Here is a 22544-nt window from a genome sequence, read left to right on the forward strand (position 1 = left end):
GTTCAACATAATGGGAATTTAGAAAGTAACAGAAATTTAAAATTTCGTTAATCAGATGCAGAAAAACATCTGTACTATTGATACAAATGAATCACAAAGTACTAGCTTTCTTCTGAAGTGACTGACTTACAATGCCAAAACCCAGGCTGCATGCCAAATGGCAAGCCTCTCATAAATGGAATGCAGATGAGCCTTTGCTCAGACATTCAGAGTTTGCATTCTTTTGAGGAACTATCCCTGCATGGAGAGTGGCACTTCAGCTACCACTGGTGAAACAGGGGCCAGAGATGTCTGTTTGCAGTCCATTCTCCATTTTTTATCCCCCAGTACACAAAGGAATCAGTGAACTTAAAATAACATTTAGGTGAAAACATTGATTGGGATACCCTAAAACACTATTTATTCAGCAAAAAAATTCCCAAAGGTTGACAAGTTTAGTATTGGGGCATTACAACTTATGACTTCTATTTGGTCATAATCTTGAATTCAAAATAGATTTAAATCTTTCTCACCTACTGACAAAAATGTTTCTAATCAACAGTTGATATAATTTTCAAGCACCTCAACATTGTAGCTAAAGTTAATTATTCACAGAATCCATATGTTTCCCCTAAATCATTTCAGTTAACCTTTTGAATCACTCTAAATGTCTTCACCTTCTTTGACCACTTCCAAACCACTTGTTTGCCTGCAGTTATCATTTTAGAGACTCACCTCAGATAGCACCTTCTCCAAAATCTCTTCCCTTCCCCTTGAGAAAAGCCATGAGATTCTGGACAACAGCATTCAAGCAGAGCAAAAGGAAGTACAAAGGCAAGAGCTCTGTGTGTCTGAGGAACAGAGACATGGCCAGTGTGGCTGAAGCTCAAGAGGAGAGTAGGTGAGAAAGTAGATCACAGAGTCATATACCATACCAGTTCCTGAGACCTTGGTAGAGAGTCTGGATTTCTATACTAAATAAATTTGAAAGTATTGGAAAATTTTGATTACTAGAGTTATGATTTGAATAACAGAACATTATATAAATTATTGAAACAGTCTTCAAATTGTCTCAAACCGAGGCAGGCTAATAATACCATCTCCTCTTGTTCTTTCTGCCATTTCTTTTTTCTTTTGACAGTAAGATGGTATTTTCATTTTAATCATACTCAGTGTTACCATAAAAGCTTATTTTCCCTATCATACCCTTTATTCTATCTGATGTAACATTCAATGTCTGGAATCAAAATATAAAAAGCTCAGTAAATTTCCACTAGTTTAAGGATTAAGGGACAAGTTTGGTTAACAAAGTAAAATAGAAACAAGAATAAATTTTGTATAGATAATGATATCCAGCTTCAACTACTTTCTTTTTTTTCTTTAATATTTATTTTTTAGTTTTAGGTGGACACAATATCTTTGTTTTCTTTTATGTGGTGCTGAGGATTGAACCCAGTGCCTCACGCATGCCAGGCGAGCACATTACTACTTGAGCCACATCCCAGGCCTGGGCTTCAAAGTGGAACTACCTGCAACTTAAATAATTCAGCCCTCTGACCAGGAATTAAGTAAAAATTTATCATTCCCTTGCAAAAGAATTCGCTTTAAAGTATTAAAAGATGCTAAACAGCACCTTTAATACTTAAAAGGAAAAAACTGATATATTTCCTTGAATTTGATAACCTGAGAACTTGAATTTGTTAGCAACATACTCACAAAATGTTCTTAATAAACAAAATACACAGAGAGACAGGAATAACTGTACCAAAATAAGGATCATCAATGGCATAATACTTTCTTAAAAAAAAACAATTGATAAAATCCCTCTTTTTTCAGCAGTTTATGAGATGATAGAAAGTTAACATTGTCACTGTATCAAGGATCTTAATAAATTAATGAGAAAAGACTGCTCATGAATAAATGACTAAAGACAGTAAAACAAAATATCCAGAGAGAAATTTCTCCCCCCTCCCTTCTTCTTCCTTTGGGGTGCAAGGGAATGAATCTAGGGTCTCACACATGCTGGGCAAGTGCTCTATCACTGAGCTATATGCCTACCGGCCACGAAGAGATATCTTAACTGGGTGATTATACTCCTCCAAATCCATGAGATCTGATCTGACTAATATCTCACCTTCTTGAAAGACATCAGTACCTCCCACCCTTTCTGCAGTGATAAAGGCAATAACCATCTGCTTCCTACAAAGGATGGAAAGACAGTATTTTCTTCTACTTTGAGTCTTAATGGGGTAGCTTTAAAGAGTAAGGAAGAGACAGAACAGACAGAATATATATATATATTTTTTTCCTTTTATATATATAAAAAGAACCAAGACAGAAAAACAATGACACAAATTTAACCATTTATATCATCACAATGAAAAAAGAAGGGTGGAAGTATAAAATGAAAAGAAAACTGAACTGAATCACATGAAAATCCAGTTTTTAATTTTTATTAAAGATAGAATATAATCTAGCTTAGCAAGAAGAGAAGAAGTTAAGAAAATGAATTGGTAGCTATGAAAGACTGCACAAATATCCATCTTTTCAACTAAAGATGGCATGTCCCAGTGTATTACTACCTGACCGAGAAAGTATTTTCCTGCATAAACTCAGGGTCAGGTATAGTAAGTATTATGGCTCCCTAAAGACAGAGGAAACTCTGAAAACATATTATCTTCAAGTTTTAAAAGAAGCTTAGGTCTAGGGGAATAAGAAAGTCCTACCTACTATTGACTAAGAAAAAAAATCAGATTTTATTTAAAACATACAAAACATTATTTATTTATTTATGTATTTATGTCCTATTTAGCAATTTTTAATTCTAACAAATGTCAGTTTACAAAATGTCACATTTGCTTAGGAAGGAAGAACGAATTTGAAAAAGAATCCTGGTATAATCAGAAAGAGAATGGTGCTTTGGTTTGAAAAATGGGAGTTGCTTTCCTGTCTATAGTATGTAAGTGTGACTGCGTACTTTTCTCTTAATATCTTTGACTTTGTTTCTCCAACTGCCTTATTGATTTCACAGTCAATGTATATACAAAATGTCATGTAAATTTTAAGTTACTGTTGAGAAAGTGCAAAGTGGTAAATTTTAGGGTTCAGATTAATAATTTTTCAGGTTGTGTTTATATTTGTTTCTCAATGAAAACATCAGTTAATCTTAAGTTTAAAATCACTAAATGGTCATTTAAACTAATGATCTCTGTTGGAGCATTAATGACAATGTTATATTCAATGGGAAATATGTTTGGGGAACATTTATTCTAGTTGCAGTATTAGAACTTGTATTATGTTAGAAAGTTAGAAATTATATAAAAAGGTATAATTGTAAATTGATATTTTACTTTGAGGTGATCTATACACAATAATTTGATTCTTTACAAAAAGTCTCTAAAATCAATAAAGAAAAGTGGCATGAGAAAGAAAAATCTTTTCAGTGGGAGACAGGTAATTTCATTTTGTTGTTGCTTTATTGTGGGCAGGGGGAGGTGAGACATATGAAATAGAATTAAAAATTTTCAAAAAAGTTTCACTCCAGAGGATCAAATTGCCATATAGGCTAAAATTTTCATAAAATGTTTATAGTTGTCATGAATGTTGTCTGAAGCTGACATTTACAATAGTGATTTAAATACATTTCTCCTCTTCTATACAGTTACATAGATGTTTTCCCTTTTCCCAATTTAGTTATGTCTTCCTACTGAAAGCTTATGAATGCCTTGTTTTCTTCTGTAGGCAGGTGGAAAAAGAAGTTATTATTATTTTTTTAATTCTTAGGTGAAAAATGTAACCCAGCGATTAAGGATGTCTGCCTTTGCTATTTTATATCTTTCTTTAAAATCAGAGAGATCTGACTATACATAGAAATCCCAAGCCAATAGTTCAGGATTAAATTTAAGTTAATACTTCATGAGAAAGACCCAGAGAAGATACAAAAGTGAATATGACAGTCCTAATCCTTAAGAAACATTAATTCAGTAAAGAAGGCAGGTTTTTAAACAACTAACTGTAATTGAAAAGCCAAATAAAATTGTGTGGTATTAGAGCTTTGAAAAAGATATTAATTCTGACAGGTGGCATCAGGGAAACATTTCTTTTAAAAATGTGACATTTGACATTGTGCCTTAAGACATGTATCTACCCAGGAAGAGAGGGTGCTGGCATTATTGGTTGATGAAGCAAAGTCCTTAAAGCACTTAATACACAAGAGTAAATGTGAGACAAGTATTATTTTCACTAGAGTACAAAATCCACAAGGGCAGGGACCATTGTTTCTTTCATCCTCTGTTATATCAATAGCATTTAGAACAATGTCTGGTGTAAAATAAATATATGTTGAATTAATAAATGAACTGAACACTGTACAGTTGAAAGAAAGAAGGAAGAAGGCACTGGAAATGCAGCTTGAGCCTGGAAAAGCTTAAGAATATGTGAATGATGAAGAATTCTATAAGTTTTTGAAGAAGGAAGTAAACTGATCTCCTACTTATTTTTAACGTTACATTCTGCAGGCCATGTCAGCTAATTGAGAAAGTGAGTGAAGAGACAAAGGAGCTGGGGCTGTGGCTCAGTGGTAGTGCACTTGCCTGACATGTGTGAAGCACTGGGTTCGATTCTCAGCAATGCAAATAAAAAAAAATAAAGGTCTATCAACAACTTAAGAGAGAGAGAGAGACAGAGAGAGACAGAGAGAGACAGAGAGACAGAGAGAGACAGAGAGAGACAGAGAGAGAGAGACAGACAGAGAGAGGAAAATAAAAGGTGCCAGGATTGCAAAGGATATGGATATGGGACTTGGGTGGAATTGATAGGACTTTACATATGACTTACGTGTAGAGGTGAGAAAAAGGAATGAGTTAAAGATGATTCTAGAAATTTCCAAACCAAGTGACTAGGAGAATGGTGGTATTACTATGTAAGTAAAGGAGAACAGGTAAACAACAATTTTTTCTACAGGAAAAAAGTAAGTTCAGTGCCTAGGCTTATAAAATATAAGTGCTGGCTAGAAATTCATATTGAAAAGTTTAAAATAAAGAAATTTAGACTTGGGGTTCAGAAGTGAGCCAAGATGAAAGCTCTATGTGGACTTAATCAAGATATATGCTCTGATTGCCTATTCTTCACAAGCACCAGAATTTAAGCCATCAGCATAGCAATGGTTGTTATGAATGGGAGATAAGTCATTGGGAAGCATTTAAATATTTAAGAAAAAAATGGATAAAAGAACCATTGTATGTAATTAAACTAGACAGATGAGAAATAAGACTATTGCACAAATATCAAGGACAAGTTTTTAAGAAGGAAGCTAAGGGAAGAAAGTGTACAAATTATTCAAATCCTCAAAAATTTTTCCTAATTTAGTGGTTCCTTTCAGAATATAGTTAAAAAAACTTTAAGAAAGCATCAAGTGGAAATCAAACTTTTCAAAAAAGAAAACTGGGAACATACACAAATCTTACAAATGCTAAGAAGTTGGTGAGGTCTCAACAAAAGTGGAAAAAGAAATATCATTCTGACCTTAAATCTGCCACTGCAACTTTCAGTGAATCATTTGGACTCTTTATCTCTAGCCACTCTTATTGAAACAGGGATTTTTTTTCTTTTTTCTTTTTTTTAAACAAGAAGTTCTGGGAAAAATACCAACATGAATTTAGGAGTATAGTGAAGGCCTTGGAAGGATGTTTAAAGACTAGTTCCTGTTCTCAAAGAGGTTATAAGGTTATTTTTTAATTAAAAGCAAACCATGCAATAGTACTAAAGTAAATGCTTTACTTAAGAGTTTCAATTTAGAGAATAAATATTAAAAAATGATTTGTGTACAAGTAATCATTGAGGTAGTTTAGGAGAGTAAATGGCATAGATAAACTCTAGTTTGAAGATTTTCTCTCATAGACTTGAGTTGTTATCCTATTGATGTTGAGCTGAGTTTACTCAAATATAGACCAGATTATATGTCCATATAGCAACAATAAAACAATCTGGTTGGTTTAAATTACATATCCCAGAAGCTAAACTAAAATTCTGACTAATAGCAACATAAGGGAAAATAACCAAGCTATGATAAAGCAAGTGGCTTTATAAATCTCTGGGTGTGTGATTCTCCTGGGATAAATTGTTAGAGAATATGGACCATGGACATAAACATCTCCAGGAATTCCAGTATCCACTTTCTAATAAAAACAAACAAACAAACAAAAAAGAATTCCAATATATGATAAAAAAAATACCTTTCAGGAATGATATGCCAGTTTGCATTCTTTTTTAAAAATATTTTTTAGTTATACATGGACACAATACCTTTATTTTGTTTATTTATTTTTATGTGGTTCTGAGGATAGAACCCAGGGTCTCACATGTGTGAGGTGAGTGCTCTATGCTGAGCCACAACCCCAGTCCAGTTTACATTCTTAATAGCAGCTGAAGAAGTGCTTATTTCTTAACATTCTTGCAATCATTTAGTATTATTTTCAAATCTTGTTAACTTGACAGAAGAAAAAAATAAATTGTAATTTCGTAGAATGTTGTCTCATTTGACCATTTAGACTTCTTTTTATTACTGATTTGTAGAATTCCTTATATACATAAAAGAGAAAGATCCTGTAGTCACTGACAACTCCAAAAGAAGGATTACCCAAACCACCTTCATGCTTCTACACTACATAATATAAAATAGACTAGCTGCAAATTCAGTCCATTTTCCTGCTGCTTGGCAAGTCAATGGCAGGCCACTGTTAGCTCCTTTGCTTTCCCAATCTCCAATTCAGGCCTGAATCCTCTCTTTCCCTGTGCAGACCTGTCAGATCATAAGCACCCAGGACACAGTGAATCTTAGAGTCAAATAGTACTAGGCATGCAAGAAGATGACTAAATAAATACTAGCCTGGCATGGCATGGCCAAAAAGGGCAGTAACAGACATATTTGTTTTAAAGACAGCTCTCCTTCTTATACTAAGTGGTCCTGGGCCAGCCAATCTTTGGACACAGTTTTCTCATCAATAGAATGGCATTTAATAGCTACTGCAGAGGACTATTGTGAAGCAAAGACCTAAGGCAAGGCATGGAATATGACTAGCACTAAGTAAATGTTAGCTTCTTTTCATGTCTCCAAGTTGGTATATGCTTTTTCCTAAAATTTGACAGCTTTATGTGGATTTTTTACATAGCTACATTTACTATCTTTTCTTCATGTCACTCTGATAGGCAATAAGGACACATCAGTGGGTCTTGATTACTACAAAGTCAACTTTCCTGGCACTAAAAGAGTTTCTGCAATTTAAACTCAAGATTACCTCTTTAAGTCTGTCTCATACTCCTCCCCATAAAATTTTTTCTAGTTCAGTAAGAGTAGCTTTATTCATTTTTCCCAAAAATACCTGGAACATTCAAATCTGTATGCCTTTTCTCACTTTTCTACAATTCTCCAACTCTCCAAATTCCAAGACACATTATTATTATTATTTATTGTAATCTAATATTTATTGAGTGCTTTCTATGTGCCAGGTATTATTCTAAGTCTATTACATGCATTGTTTTCACTTTATCTTCACAAGCTCTACAAGATATGCTATTATCTCTGTTACCAAGAATACATATTTGGCTTTCTTCTCTAACAGATTGTACAGTCTTGCAATATAAACTATGCCTTCTACTTCTTTGTATAATCATCAAGAAGGAATTCAATGAGAATGAATGAATTGATTACATTTTCATTCATATTTTGTTCTTTCAACTGCTATAATGCTTACTTTCATCAAACCTATTATGCTGTCAGATTATAAAGTAAGTAAACAAGATTATCTAAATTTTGTAGACATCTCTAAGGACCCAAGACTATTTACAGACATAGTAAAGATTCTGCATGCTGAAGAACAGCAACAGTTTAAGTAGTAGAGTGTGAGTTCTTACAAAGAAATCCTTGGAATTACTAAGATCATGAAATGAGCTTAAGTGAGAAAACTCATTGGTATTAAAAATCATAAAAGTGAGAACAAACAAAATTAATAAAATGTGACAGTACAATCACCATTGTTTTGTAGATCAAATAAGATATTATAATAGGGTGATAAGAGAAACTCAGCAAGTCCTTTCTCTTCACTGGATTTATCATACAGGGAAAGCACAATTTTTCTGGCATGTAAGCCAAAGCCCCGTAATATCATATCTCCTTTATCGGGAGAAATAATCATTTGGGCTGCTTATAAAATAAAATGTGCTTCAAGAGACTTTTTCAAATTATATGTCTATGATATTATGGGATTTATTTTCCTCCTAGGTCTCCTGGGTTTATAGCACAAGCATTTAAATCAAACTTCTTTTCATAATGTTCCTAGCCAAGTCTAGAATACAAGATTTATAACAGACTGATAAAGAAGAGTAAGTCAATCTGAAGATTAAATAAAAATAACAGAAAACTGAGTACTTTTAAACAAAATTAATAACTCAAAATTAATTTATGATTAACTTATTAAAATGAAAAATTTTATACCTGGAGTGTATTGTTACATTTTTTAAAGATTAAAGATACTGAGGTTTTCAAATTAGCTTGCTTATGATTAAGGATGAAAGTGAGAATAGCTACTATGTTAGATTAAATCATTTGCTTAATTCATATGAAAGAATAAAAGAAATGCCAGTGTGGAGCACATTCTAGTGCAAAGGAGAAAAAAAGGTTAATCAATTCAACTCAATTTTAGCTGAGGGCATTTTTCCACGACTACTGAACCCTAGCATGTGTCAGGCAGCTAAAATTACACTAAAACATGCAAGATCTGTTATTTTAGAGATAATCCAGGAAGCAAACAAAGCCAAAAATTCTCTCTGTATTTTTAAGATGAAATGCTTACATTTTTAGTCAGGTGTATATATATTTTTTCTCTGTTAAGACTTTCATGTATAGGTCTCCTCTTTTGAGTAGTTTGATTTTCCATAATAAAAAGTAGAAAAAAGGAACAATAACAAAAATGATTTTGTATATATTTCTAATACACTATTTGCCCTTTAAAACAATTCTTACCAGTCTCTGCTTCTGAAGCTCTTCTCTCAGAATTCTATCTTCTGGCAAAACATCACACAACAAAAAATAATTGTCTTGTTCTTCTGTTGAGAGATAAGGAAAGTAAATGAGAAAATAGGTATTTCCAAGTTTTTTTCTAGAAGAATTTATTTCTTTAAAAATGTTTGCATGCATGTGTATGACTGTGCATGCCTGGGTGCACATACAGTAGGATCTAGTACAGAATCTGTTTTAGCTTTATTCCAATTTAGGCAAAATAAACATAGCAATTTAACTTCAGTCATCATAAAAGGGAGAGCAATTATAATTTGAGATAGTAAGATTATTCCTTCAAAATTTTTGGAATGCACTGAAAATATGGTACCAAATGTATACTTACCAAGTGGAGCTGTGGAATTGATTCTTATAACACTACAAAAATCTGTGATGGGCTGTTCAGTGAACCTTTTCTTCCAATATAAAATGTACCTTAGAATAATAATTTAAAAAAGGGTTGGTGAGAAGACTCAATATGCTACTTTCGTAGAATAATAGGATTATATAAGAACATTTCATTTTATCCCAACACAACAAATACTGCTAGAATACTGCTAGAAAATTTGTGAACACAAAAGCAGTGAAGCATTGTAGAAACATGAAATAAATACTTAATGAAATTAAATTACCCTGTAAAAGCATAAAAACGATTAAACTTTATCCCTAAATTCAATAAACAGATATATAGGACAGTTAAACTGAGTTACTTTAACATGATAATGAAATTTTCTAAAATAATATATGAGTTTATATGTATTTAAAATGCAACAAATAAATAGGCTTCTGACACATTATGCAATAAATAGAAATTTGAGTGTTTATCTTATAAAAGAACAGAGGTCATAAGAATAATAAAATGAAAAATCAGTCTACGTTCAAAATCTATATAACAAGAGAAAAATTCCATATGTCCACATCATGTTTGAAAGAGTCAAATTTAGCCTTTGGAAAAATAGCTGAGCTTACAATTCTTATATCTAATGAGCAGATTTAGAAGCAGTATACAGGTTGAATTTAAATGCAACTCATAACTCACAGACCTATATATCTGATGAAAGAGGTAAATAAGATGACAGGATTCAACAAGCTATGTTTCTTTTCATTTACTTAACAATATATATACTAACAATTGCAATTATATTTGCCAAATGGTACCAATAAGAGAATGTGGTCTTCTTGGGGAGAAAGGAGTTGGTAAGGGTTGACTCTATAGTTGATGATTTATCAGATTATGCAGCGATGGATAAAAGCAGTAACTTAAACCAAAGAACCAAAGACCAGTAAAAGGTATGTGGTCTTGAAATCGTTTCTTTTTAATATTTATTTTTTAGTTGTAGTTGGACACAGTACCTTTATTTATTTATTTTTATGTGGTGCTAAGGATCGAACCCAGGGCCTTGCATGTGCTAGGTGAGTACTCAACTGGTGAGCCAGAACCCTAGCCCCTAAAATAGTTTTAATGGTATAAAAAACAGTACATAGAAACAATAGGAATTTGGACATTTAAAAATGACTTCATATATACCTACCAGTGTTTTTCATATAGTAGGCCCACAACAAATGTTTTAAAGTAGTATGAGAGTATTTGAAGATTCTTGTTAAGTTTTCTAAGTAGCCTCCTACTTGACATATTTCTCATTTTTATTCTTTCCTCCCTTTTTCTTAACATTACTTCTACAATTCCATGGTTCTCTAGAGATAAGGCATTACTATATTAGAAAAAAAATCATGCTGGAGAAAGATCTGAGAAAAAGAGAGAATCAAGATATAAGCTGACATAAAATGTAAATAAGTATTTAATTATAAAAGGAAAGAAATGAATGACTAATGTATAAGAATAGATCCATATTTTACTTCTTTCTTCTCACATAAAACCACATTAGTAACCCTGATGGATAAGTAAGAGGAGAAATATTCCCATATGGAACAGTACTGAGCTTCATCCTAAGAGATAAAAAAAAATGCTGATCTTAGGCTCCAGCTCAGCCTCAAACCACAAATACTATAAATGATGCACTGTTGCTCTGTAGTTCTCATTGGCTTCCATAATAGCAGTCTCAGAACAGACAAAAAGGCAAATTTATCTAACAGAAGCTCTTAACATTATTTCCTATGCCAGCTTCAGCACCTTTCATTTCTCAGTATTCTACACAGCTACTTTAGTTCTTTTCTCCCATGAGAAGCAAAAAAGGAGAAAGAAAAGGCTTAAGAGAATAATAATGACATTCCTTGACCTTTACTTATTTTCTTCTCGGCGTATCTTTTATTACAAAGGGTTGACAGGGATAAATGAACATAGTAGAACCTATATTAGAGATGTTACATTGTTCTTCCAAATTGAAATATGCAGATATCTACTTTAATGACCAATAAAATTCATATATGGTAGACCAGGTGCTGACATAGAGGACAACATTCTCTCTAGAGTTCCCTTATGGTCACCATTAGAATATACCAAAGAAAGATACATCAGCCTCGAATGTCACTATCTGTGTGACGCCCTCTAAATGAAACTGACAATAATGGTCAGCCCTATAAAACAGTAGTTCTATTTTGAGTCTATAGCCAATTATAGGAGGCAGCAGTCACTCCTTGAATATATAGACCTAGGAAAGTGTGAAACACTGTGAGGCAGATGACCAATAAGAATGTGGTGGATCCTAGAGATCAAAGTGCCCTTTGAATTATCATTGATTTATTTATTAATGAAATATCAATACCATTTCTAGTCTGTCTGAACAGATATTCATCTAGAAGCAGCTTGCTTTTTAAGTGAAGAAAGTGGTCAAAACTTCATAGTTGATGTATTAATATGATATGAAAGGAACAGGGACTTTGCATTCAGGGATATGAACCTAAATTTAAGGTATTTCATTTTCCCAAAGCTCACATTACTCATTTGCAATATCAGTTGTTGGCAACTAAATAAAACAAGTTAAAAGTATCCAAAATCCTGAATGTTTAACATGTGATATTTATTAAGAGAAAAAATAGTAGTGAAGAATTTATGTTTATCTCAGAGGAATAATGGTGCCTAAAACAAAAAATATTTCACCCTCAACAAAAGGAAAAAAAATGAAAAAGTGGGCATGGTGGTATGTGCCTATAGTCCAAGCTATTTGGGAGTGGAGGCTGAGGTGAGAGGATCACTTGAGTTCATGAGTTTGAGACCAGCTTGGGCAAGAATGAAAGAACCTATATTAAAAAAAAAAAAAGGAACATTGCAGCAAACATCTACTGAGAAAAAAATAGTTTAATAAATAGTGAGAAAGATCACAGAAGTGGCTAGGGTGACAAAAGAGTAAAATAATGATGTCATGTGAAGACAACAATGATAATTGAAATGGAAGCCACCATTTGCTGAGTCCTTGTCTGTCTAAGGTCACAATTAGCATGTAAGAATTGGAATATGAACTTTGGGATATGAACTTGTTCTGACTCCAAAGTCAAACTTGGTCTTCTGGAGAACAGTGCCTCTTGTGGCACATGGAGATCAATCTGCATAAGAACTGCAGAAAAGGGAAGACAGGGTGGGAAAAAGCCCGTACAGTTGTAATGAAATTATTATTTTTTTCCTTCAGAAGACAAGGAAGTTCCGTATAATACTTTTTGACAAGAGAGAAACAGAACTAGAGACATGAAGTCTGAAGGCAAAAGGAAACTTCTCTTTCCCAAAAGCATACTAGACAGTAGTGGTGTTCAGCATAAACTGCACCTAACTTCAGGTCTAAGGACAAAAAGCTGATGCCAGCTGTGTGTGGCTGTTGATTTAGAACTACTTGACTAGGGACAAGTGAAAAGTAACGCTATTACAGAGGTAACAATGACCTAATTCCAAAAGTCAATGGGTCTCAGTCTCTAAGGATTTCCAAGTTTTGATACTGTCTCCATGGACTCTGAAGAGAAGGATCACATATATACCATCTATTTTGTGTCAGAGTTTACTTCAAGGTGATAGACACAGGGAAGCAATTACTAACATCAATGGACTTAAAATCCTGGGTATATTCTGCCTAGCAAACCCTTTGAAATATTTAGCGAGGGGCTGGGCATGGTAACTCACACCTGTAATCCCAGTGACTTAGAAGGCTGGAATCTCGAGTTCAAGTCTAGCTAACCTTGGAAACTTAGCAAGACCTTGTCTCAAAAATGAAAATGAATGAATGAATGAATGAACAAATAAATAAATAAATAAATAAATAGAGCTAGGGATGTAGCTCATTGGTGGAGTACCCTTGAGTAATGTGTTCCACCCTTAAGAAATGTACACACCCACACAGACCACAAGTTAATGAGGGCTTCCAAAGGGATAAAGAGAGTGAAGCTATTATGATATAGTCTGGCAGTCTTCAAATAGGTTCAAAGTTATTTTATTGCTCCATGAACAAGTAGTCATCAATTTTATTTACTTGTTTGTTTTTATTCATTTTTGGGATTGAACTCAAGGGCACTTGACTATCCTTCCAGTCTTTTTTGAGACAGAGTCTCATTAAGTTGCTAAGACTGGCTTTGAACTTGTGATTTTCCTGCCTCAGTCTCCTGAGTCACTGGGATTACAGGCACATGCCTGGCAGTTATCAATTTTAGAAATAATGTTTTTCAGGTACTGTCAGTAGAATCTGAAATATTGTTAGTTGTCTTCTCAAGGCAGGCAGGGGATAAATCAGGTAATAGGCTAGTTCAATAGGAAAAAATTATCAATGAGTGTCTTTTCTTGGGAGACAATGTTTGTTACAAAAGCCACATATAAACCATTATACAATCTAAATATATAAAATTATGAATCAAACCTTATTGGGATATCATATATAAATAGACCTCAACTACAACATATATTTGACCTACGCCTAAATTTGAGGCAAGAAAAATACTAGTTAAATGTAATAATGGTTATTTTTGCTTAGAATTAAGAGGTGTCTATATATATATTTCCTTGTGATTAGTACAGGCACTCAGATAAATTGCATTCAATTGAGATATAGCTTAGTGATAGCAGGCCTTAAATAAATACATGCTTCTTGTGATTTTTTTCCCCACCCACTAGAAGATATTTTTTAAAGTTAAGGGATCATTTAGTACTTCTTTTTTTTTACTTCTCTGGTTTATTCAGAGTTAGAATTGTAGCTACTCAATCTGTAAAGGCTACTGTGAAATAACATGGTATCAACACTTTATTGGGATGACTGCTATAAAAGAATTTTTATACTTTACTATAAAGCCATGAATATAAGTCAGCAAATACTTTTCTCCTTTCAAAAGAACTTCAAATCATGTCTCAAAATTGACTCAGAAAAAAATAGTCCCTCCACCATTACTGATATACTTATTGATAAAGGTATAAAGATTTGAGATATGGTTGTCAATTAAGTAGTACAAAATGAGTGAAATTTAATACAGAAGGTGGCAATAATTAAGAAGTTAACATATATCGTTTGGAGCAATTTTAATCTACTGAAAAAGCTAGAAAATAGCTCAGTAAATAATTGTTAAATACATTCAAAGGGAAAATGTTTATGATTCTTTTTTCCCTAGAAAGTTTATATTGTTAATTTGTTTCAATAAAGAAAATGTTAAATATATTTAATGTGAAAACTTGACAGTTTACTTCTTGTTTATACACACACACACACACATATATGTATGTGTGTGTGTGTGTGTGTGTGTGTGTGTGTGTGTGTGTGGTGCTGGGGATTGAACCCAAGGCCTTGTGCATGTGAGGCAAGGACTCTACCAACTGAGCTATATCCCCATCTTGTATCTATTATATATCATCTTTATTACTTATTGTACTTGGAAGAAGCAACTTTTTCCTAGAAGTTCTGGATAAATTCATTTATGCTACTGAACATCTCACTGTTCTCTCCTCCCCACCTTACCTCTTTAGCTTCTTTTCTAAAGTTAGGAATAATCCACACACATAATATGAGAAGATTTGAACTTATCTCTGATCATAGTAAAGATTTGTTTTCGAAAGAAATTTTTAGTTTCACTAAATAGTAGATATTATAATTTAAAGGAGAATGGATATGTTAAAATGTATTTTAAAGCAACAGAGCTTACTCAATCTACTCCAATCCATTTGAATTGATCTCAGTTTTACTTACTGTAATAATTTTATTTAATTAGGAGGACAGCTGATAAGAAAGATCTAGGTTCCCAAATTTAAAATACATATTAACTATGCAGTTTAGAAAGCACTTACATCAGATATGCATGTTTTTCTTCAATTAAAAATCATCAATTTTATTATATAACTAAATTTAGGGAGTAATTAATTCTAACATTTAATTACTGATTCCTAAGCCCTGAGACTTAGTAAGTAATTTGGTTTTTCTGTTTATAGATGAATAATAAGATTAGTATCAATGATAAGAATGAGAGACTGATTAGTACAAATACAGCTACTTAACTATCATACATAGCACAAAGGTGAAAAGATAAATTCTGATTCAGATACTCAGGTTTTAAAGGCAGAAGTGATAGGAAAATCTTAACACCTCTCAATTATCACTGGTAAATGATCATATTTTTCTGCAATTCATTAGAGATACTTTGTGCTTACATAGAAAAAGAATAAAAAATAGTTTCATAACAAAGAAAAGCTGAGTAATATAAGTTTTACTCGTTTAATAGTCCTATCAATGGTTTATAAGAGAAAATTGGAACATGTCTAGCCTACAAAGGTGTCTAAAACAAAATCAACAGAGTTGCCCACATACTATAATTAGGTATCATAAACGAGAAAACTACCAGACTACACCAAGAATTAACAAATACACACACTCATTCGAGTGTGCACACATACTACCCCCAACCAATTGAAAAATAAAAATGAGAATGAGAAGCACAGTGTCTCCTCTGAAAGTGAAGAAGAAATTATTCTATTTACCAGTTGCTGATGTATATTATTCGTGTAACTCTCCTCCCTTTCTCTGTTCCTTCTCTGCTTCCTGACCAGGCAGCACTAAAATGTACTAAAACATACAGTGCTGAATGGATATAAAGGGCAATACATACGCAGGAGGCACATGCCAGACACTCAATATGGGTGCTAGGCAGTTGGGAAGGATATTGAGGACAGAGATCAGGGTTAGAGAATAGTTAATATTACCCTTGTGGGTATGCTAGCTATTCCAACTTTCTAGAATTTTAGATTATTTAGAACCCTGGATGACATCTCAAAAGTTATATTTTACAAATAATTATCAGATTTTTAGACCAGAATAAATGCCTATTGAAAATGCAAGCTACATTTATAGAAAATTAAGATTTCAAATATATCTTCAGTAATAAAAATACAAATGAAAACTTGGCTTTCAGTTATCAGGTACACATTGTTACAGGCACTAGCAAGTGGAATACATACTCTGTTTTATATACGATTCAACAACTTATAAGAGCTGGCAGAATGATGCTTAAAGTAACTTACTGGAAGTCACAGGTTAGGAAGTCTTGAAGCCTGTATCAAGGCCTGCCTTGTATCACAGTCTACCTTAATAATACAGTTTGTGGTTTTGGAATACCCATCATAAGAAAGAAGCTGCTTTCTAGTAATGACATATATTATCTGAGAGAGAAATTTTTATAGTTAAGATGCAAGGATATTACAATGTCTGGGCTACTCTAATATTTTTTAGTGAAATCAGAAGAGAATATCTCAAAATGAGACCTTACCATATATATTAAATTATAGACATGGAGTAACTATATAAGTTAATAACTACCATGATGTTGCCTCTATGAATTATGTTTGCCAAATTTCAATCAATCATGAAATGTGCATAACTACCACTCCATTATAGTTGCTTAAGAGAAGGTATTTCTCTTGAACAACTACTATCAGAAAGTATAAATTGGGGAAAAAGGGATATTGCCTATATTACTTATCTGCTAGTATGATAATTCAGGTGTTTCTCAGTTGGAGCATAGCTCACTTTGAGCCCTGGCTGTGTAGGTCAATCTTCATAGAAAAAGAATATTTCCGACATGCCCAATATTAGCATGCTCCTCTCTATCTACTTTTTCATCTTCATTATCCTTTGTCTCTTAGAATCTGTCACTGATTTCCATAGCTGTCACTCTTATATCTTCCCTTTGGCTTGTTGAATGATTCCATTTTTTTCCTCGATCCTGGTTTACAACCTGAGCATAGAACTTAGTTTAAACTGAGATTTGTTTGGACAAGACCCTGTAGACTTGAAAGGTTCCAAGTCTCCCTGTTTTCAAACATTAACTTTTGGGTAGCCCATTGCCAAGTCTTTTTTCTTGACTTCCTATATGGACCCATTCACCTAGAGAACGCCTATGGCCTCAAACATGAAAAGAATGTCGATCTGACAGACATCAACAGTGTCAACAATCTCATGAAATGTGGCAAAGAAAATATTATTTACTCATTTGGAAAACTGACCGATTTCCAGAATTAGTAGGAAATGCACTAGTACCTGACATTCTCAAACACAAATCACACACTCAAGAAAGAGAGTACAATTTCTAAAAGAGTCTAAGGAGAAACCTGAAAATGAATATGTACTTTCATATTTGCATAGGAATTAGTTCATAGTTTATACCATTTCCCTAATGAACAGTGAATTATTTTATAAACAAAACCAAATTTACCTTTGGAAATCAACAACCAGCTTAACATCAGCAATGACAAGTTTATGCTCAATAATCATGTGCTTCAAAAGTTTGTCTTGTTCAGCCACAGGAAAATGCTCTTCACAGAAAATACAAGGCACAGATGCAGAACCGTCTAAAGTGGTGGTGCCACCTGGATTTTCTGGCAGGGAAAGCGGCTCCAAGATACAATCCTTACTGTTACTTTCTGGAAGAGATTAAAAAAAAAAAAGAAGAAATAAAAAAATTTTTAAAACGTGAAACCAATATTTTAGATCTTTATTCATGTAACTCTCCTCCCTTTCTCTGTTCCTTCTCTGCTTCCTGACCAGGCAGCACTAAAATGTACTAAAACATACAGTGCTGAATGGATATAAGGGATGATTTGAATGATTGTGAATGATTTCTCACCTTCTGCATTAAAAGGATCCTAAAGATATTCATGTATCTCCAAAAAGAAAAACATATAGTGATAGAGAGTAGATATTTTATTATCATTTTAAATACTTTTGTAACCCTGAGGTAGGGAATAATGCAAAAGCAGCTCAAACTCCCCATTTGCTTGCTTGAATCAGAGAAACCCATTTGTCAGGGCAGCTGTTCGAGACTTCTTCTTGGACACTGGTCAGTGGCAGAACTTCTGGGGTACTTGCAAGCAGGAAGGTTACAAGATTCTAAGGTTCAGTTGTGACCTATGACTAAGAGTTATCACACAAAAGGAAGTAAATGGTATATACTGAGACTACAGATGATGTCAGGCCAGTCTTTTAGGCTACTCTCTGTCACAGAGGCAAACTCTTTCCTATTTCTGATTATCTGTCACATATAGAGAAGATAGTTCTTATATAGGTGGGTGGCCCAAGTGGTGATTTTCTGTTTATATCTTTCATTTGATTTTTATACATTTTGGTATCAGAATTGAGGCTTCTGTGAATAAAGAGATGAATGCTCAATTACTAGACATAAATGATAAATATTTCTCTTATCTGTACTATTCCTTTTCCTAAACATCACCTTATAGTATATTTATGAATTAAAGTGTATAAGTTTTGTGTCTACAATTTCAGGACCTCAAACTATAAGCAGTTATGTTGCATCAGGATCTCTCTTTAGTCTGCCTGAGTGGAAGCCTGCACCTTCACTTTATTCAGGCTAGTGAATAGTTAGTAACCAGAAAACTAGTATAAGGAAACTAGGGTAAAACCTTTAACGTTTGCAGAAGGGTGGGGAACCTTCTTAAGAAAAAAAGATAGCTCTTTGGTAGACAATAGTCTTTAGAATTAAGTTAATATTAATTCTCCTGTTACATTCTATTTCTTATTTTTATGTTACTGTATTCTTATTATTCAAAGCATTTTTAAAAATTTTTGTTGATGGATCTTTATTTTGTTTATTTTTATGTGGTGCTGAGAATTGAACCCAGTGCCTCACACATGCTAGACGGCTAGACGGTGCTCCACCACTAAGCCACAAGCCCAGCACTTTATTCAAAGCATTCTTAGTTGAATAATTGAATCATTCAAGGTAGACTGCTGACCATGGCCTAAGAATTAGATAACTAATAAAAGAGGGGCACTTTAATTTACCCACTTAACAAAAATCAACTGAGTATTTCCTGAATGCCAGTCTCTTTGTTTCAATGTTGCTTGACATGATCCTTACTATCCAATTTAAAGTGCTCATAATTTGATTGAAGGTACAAATAAATTAAAAGTAAAATAAATTAAAATTAAAATATGGAGCAGAAGAATGGAGAGTACAACTAAGCTGGAAAGGGAAGGTGTCCTATAGGAGATGACCTCTAGTATATTATTCATATATACTCTGCCCCTATTTGCTAAACCAAACTGTTTATTTTTGTTCACAAATTTTTTTTATTATATTTTTGTTATCTTAAATACTCCCATATAACAGTAGGGGAAGTATTTAAAATACACAAGCACTTTATAAGTACTGTTAATGCAATAGATTATTAGCAATTTACATTTATTAAATTAGGTAATGGAATCATGAAATTCTGCAGTTTTTTAGGCTATACTCTTTAGTTTAGGCTAAATTTTCATGTATTTTTATGCATATGTTACTTTTATGTACATATATATTTGTTAAGTATATTACTTATGTTTAATTCCCCCATCTTAATATTAGAGATATGTAATATACCTATGAAACTCTATGATAATATTTTATACTAATAGAATGACAAAAGACAGCACATTCTAAATAAAGTCAACATTAGTAAATAATACCTACCAAATAGGAAATTACAAGTACTACTACATTACTTCCTTCTCTCCAAATTTGATTAAGATAGTTGTCATTTTGTTTGACTGTAGAGCACAAGCCTATGATAAATAATTGTTACCACCAAGCAGGAACTAATGTTTTTTTTAAAAAAATATTTATATTTTAGTTGTATTTGGATACAATATCTTTATTTATTTATTTAATGTGGTGCTGAGGATCGAACCCAGGGCCTCACCTGTGCTAGGTGAGTGCTCTACCACTGAGCCACAACCCCAGTCCAGGAACTAATGTTTGTTGAGTTCTTGCTGTTTGTAAATTACCAGCAAAGTGCTTTAGGGCATTTTCTCAATTAATCCTATTTTATTTGGCAGTGTTACTCTAATCCCATGTTCCAGAACTGAGAGTAAAAAAGATAAATACTTTCCTAAAGTAATAATGTAGGTAAGTGGCATAAACATAGTTAAGTTCAGACTAAACTCAAACACTACATTTTTCTGCTCCCAGTACCAAAAGTATTTCCTTACCTTTCTTCTTAAATAAGTACTTTCAATGCTGTTTTGATTTTATACATATTTAGAACTACTCTGAATTTATATGCATTCTGCCAATGTCCTGCAGTCTCCCTGATACCACCTCCACTAGCACTTCTTGAACAAATCCCAGTAGCCCATGTTTTTCAAAATAATCACTGGAGTACAGTTCATCTTTATCATTGTTTTTACTTTTTCCCAAGGCTTTACTGTAAACTCTACTATTCTGTGATTCATTTTTCTTCCCTTTTGAATGTGTAATGACCAGTTTTCCTTTTTTAAAATTATTCTTAGGAAAATGGACTGAAATGTTCAAGTATACTAGAACCACCTTTCTTGTCAAAGACATAGAGAAACAAAATCACCAATATGCAGATTTCATGTATGATAAAGTTGTGGTTTGGTAGTATTAAGTTGTATTTGGGAACTTGAATGACTATGTTTTCCTGAAAATAGAAGTTTTAATAGAACATTTTTAGACAACAGATTTGTTTTCTCCTCTCTCTAACCATTAGCACCTTGCTCAAAATTATAATAGCTCTAATCATATAATGTTTATCTATTTGTTCCCCTTTCTTGCCCTCAGATTGATAATCCTTGGAAGGTAAGGTGAGCCCCCGTAGTCTTTATTTACTTGCAAGTACACTGAATGAACATCTTATGCCCACCATGACCCATCATTGTTTATTTTGTGTCTGGCATTGTTAAGTAATTTACATGTATCTATTAACTTAATTACCTCTCACCATAACCCTAATGAAGAAGATTTCAATTTGATCTGTATTTTACAAATGAGGGAACTGAGAGGCACTGAGAATCTCAGTGATCTGTGCTAGATAGCTATAAAGTGGAGAGAGAAAAAAAAATCGGAATCCAAGTAGTGTTAAGTGTTAGCACTTTTAACCTATGGATAACACCAAGGAATTTAGATCTTTTCTTATAAGAAGTAGAGCCACGTCTATGTTTTAAACAGGTATGAGGTGAACAAACTGGAAAGAGGTAAATTTCAAGATGTAGAGACCAGTAGGGAGGCTATTGTGGATGTTTAAGAGTGAATCAGCAATATTAGCAGTGGTCAGAAGGGAAAAAATTGGAATTTTTGAAGCAAGACTAAAAAATAGCGATTTAAAGCCTCCTTCTTTAGGGTAAGGGCGTAGCTCAGTGCTAGATTGTGTATTTAGCTCACACAAGGCCCTGTGTTTTTGATCCCAGCAACCAAAAAAAATAAAAAAGAATTCTTCTTTAAAAAGAACCTAACACAGAAGTCCAGTCTGTCAATAGACGAAACCTAAATTGCTTTAGCTGAAGTAGGGGTGAGGGGTACCCAGAACTCCATCTGGAAGGAATAGGAGAACAGGGAGCCTCCTATGTTTCTGGTACACATGAGACTGCCAGTCAGCAATCCAGGATTAAATGTAGAGAAGCAGATTTGGTTTTATGGGAGAGAAGGGTAATAATGAGTATGTTTGGGATGTGTTGAATTGATCTGCTCAGAAGTAAAATATTCCCCTATTGGTGGTGGACAACAGGAGCAGAGACTGGTGTCTGATGTGATGTATTTGTACCATCCTTTTTGTTTGCCGGGTTCTGCTTTTCCAGGTTCTCCTCCAGGACTGGCCCACTCCATCTCTCTAGGCCCAATAAAAGCAAATATCTCTGCAGGAATAAATTACTTACACATATTTCTGCCACTGTGCTAGTCTGTGAACTCAATGTAAGTGACTTATTTATTTTCATGTCTTGTGTAGACTACAGGGGCTGCTGGAACAAAACTGGCATTTAACATATGTTTGTTAAATGAAGACAGGAAAGAATGAATAATGGACCAGAAGTACTTTCAACTAGAGTTCTAATGTTAACTTAGTTTCTAGGAAAGTCCTATTTTGGGAAACATCTGTGCCTGTCTTTAGGAGAACTTTCTCTGTTTGGCATTAAAGGTAGTCCTCTTATATTTATAGCTAGATCTTTAGTGCTGTGGGCCTTGGTATAACAGGCCCATCAGAAATTAAACAATAATAATACACAGTTATATCAAATTCAAAGATAATAAAAAATATTATTGAGTGTTACATTTTATTAGGAATTTTTAAATTCCATTTTTTACTCTTCATGTA

General features: G+C 33.4%; 1 protein-coding gene across 4 annotated transcripts in view; it reads right to left on the reverse strand.

The window, feature by feature from the left end:
* The window catches only part of Znf277 (zinc finger protein 277), a 192088-nt gene that overhangs the window by 110638 nt on the left and 58906 nt on the right, over positions 1-22544 (reverse strand). For all 4 annotated transcript variants that reach the window (XM_078040065.1, XM_078040064.1, XM_078040063.1 and 1 more), the window contains exons 2-4: positions 17654-17861; positions 9378-9466; positions 8999-9081 (exon numbers count right to left, since the gene is read on the reverse strand). In XM_078040065.1, coding sequence (XP_077896191.1) covers positions 8999-9081; positions 9378-9466; positions 17654-17861 — 380 coding nt within the window. The remainder of the gene's footprint in view (positions 1-8998; positions 9082-9377; positions 9467-17653; positions 17862-22544) is intronic.

Source organism: Ictidomys tridecemlineatus, chromosome 2 (assembly GCF_052094955.1).
Source record: "Ictidomys tridecemlineatus isolate mIctTri1 chromosome 2, mIctTri1.hap1, whole genome shotgun sequence".
Lineage (NCBI taxonomy): Eukaryota > Metazoa > Chordata > Mammalia > Rodentia > Sciuridae > Ictidomys > Ictidomys tridecemlineatus.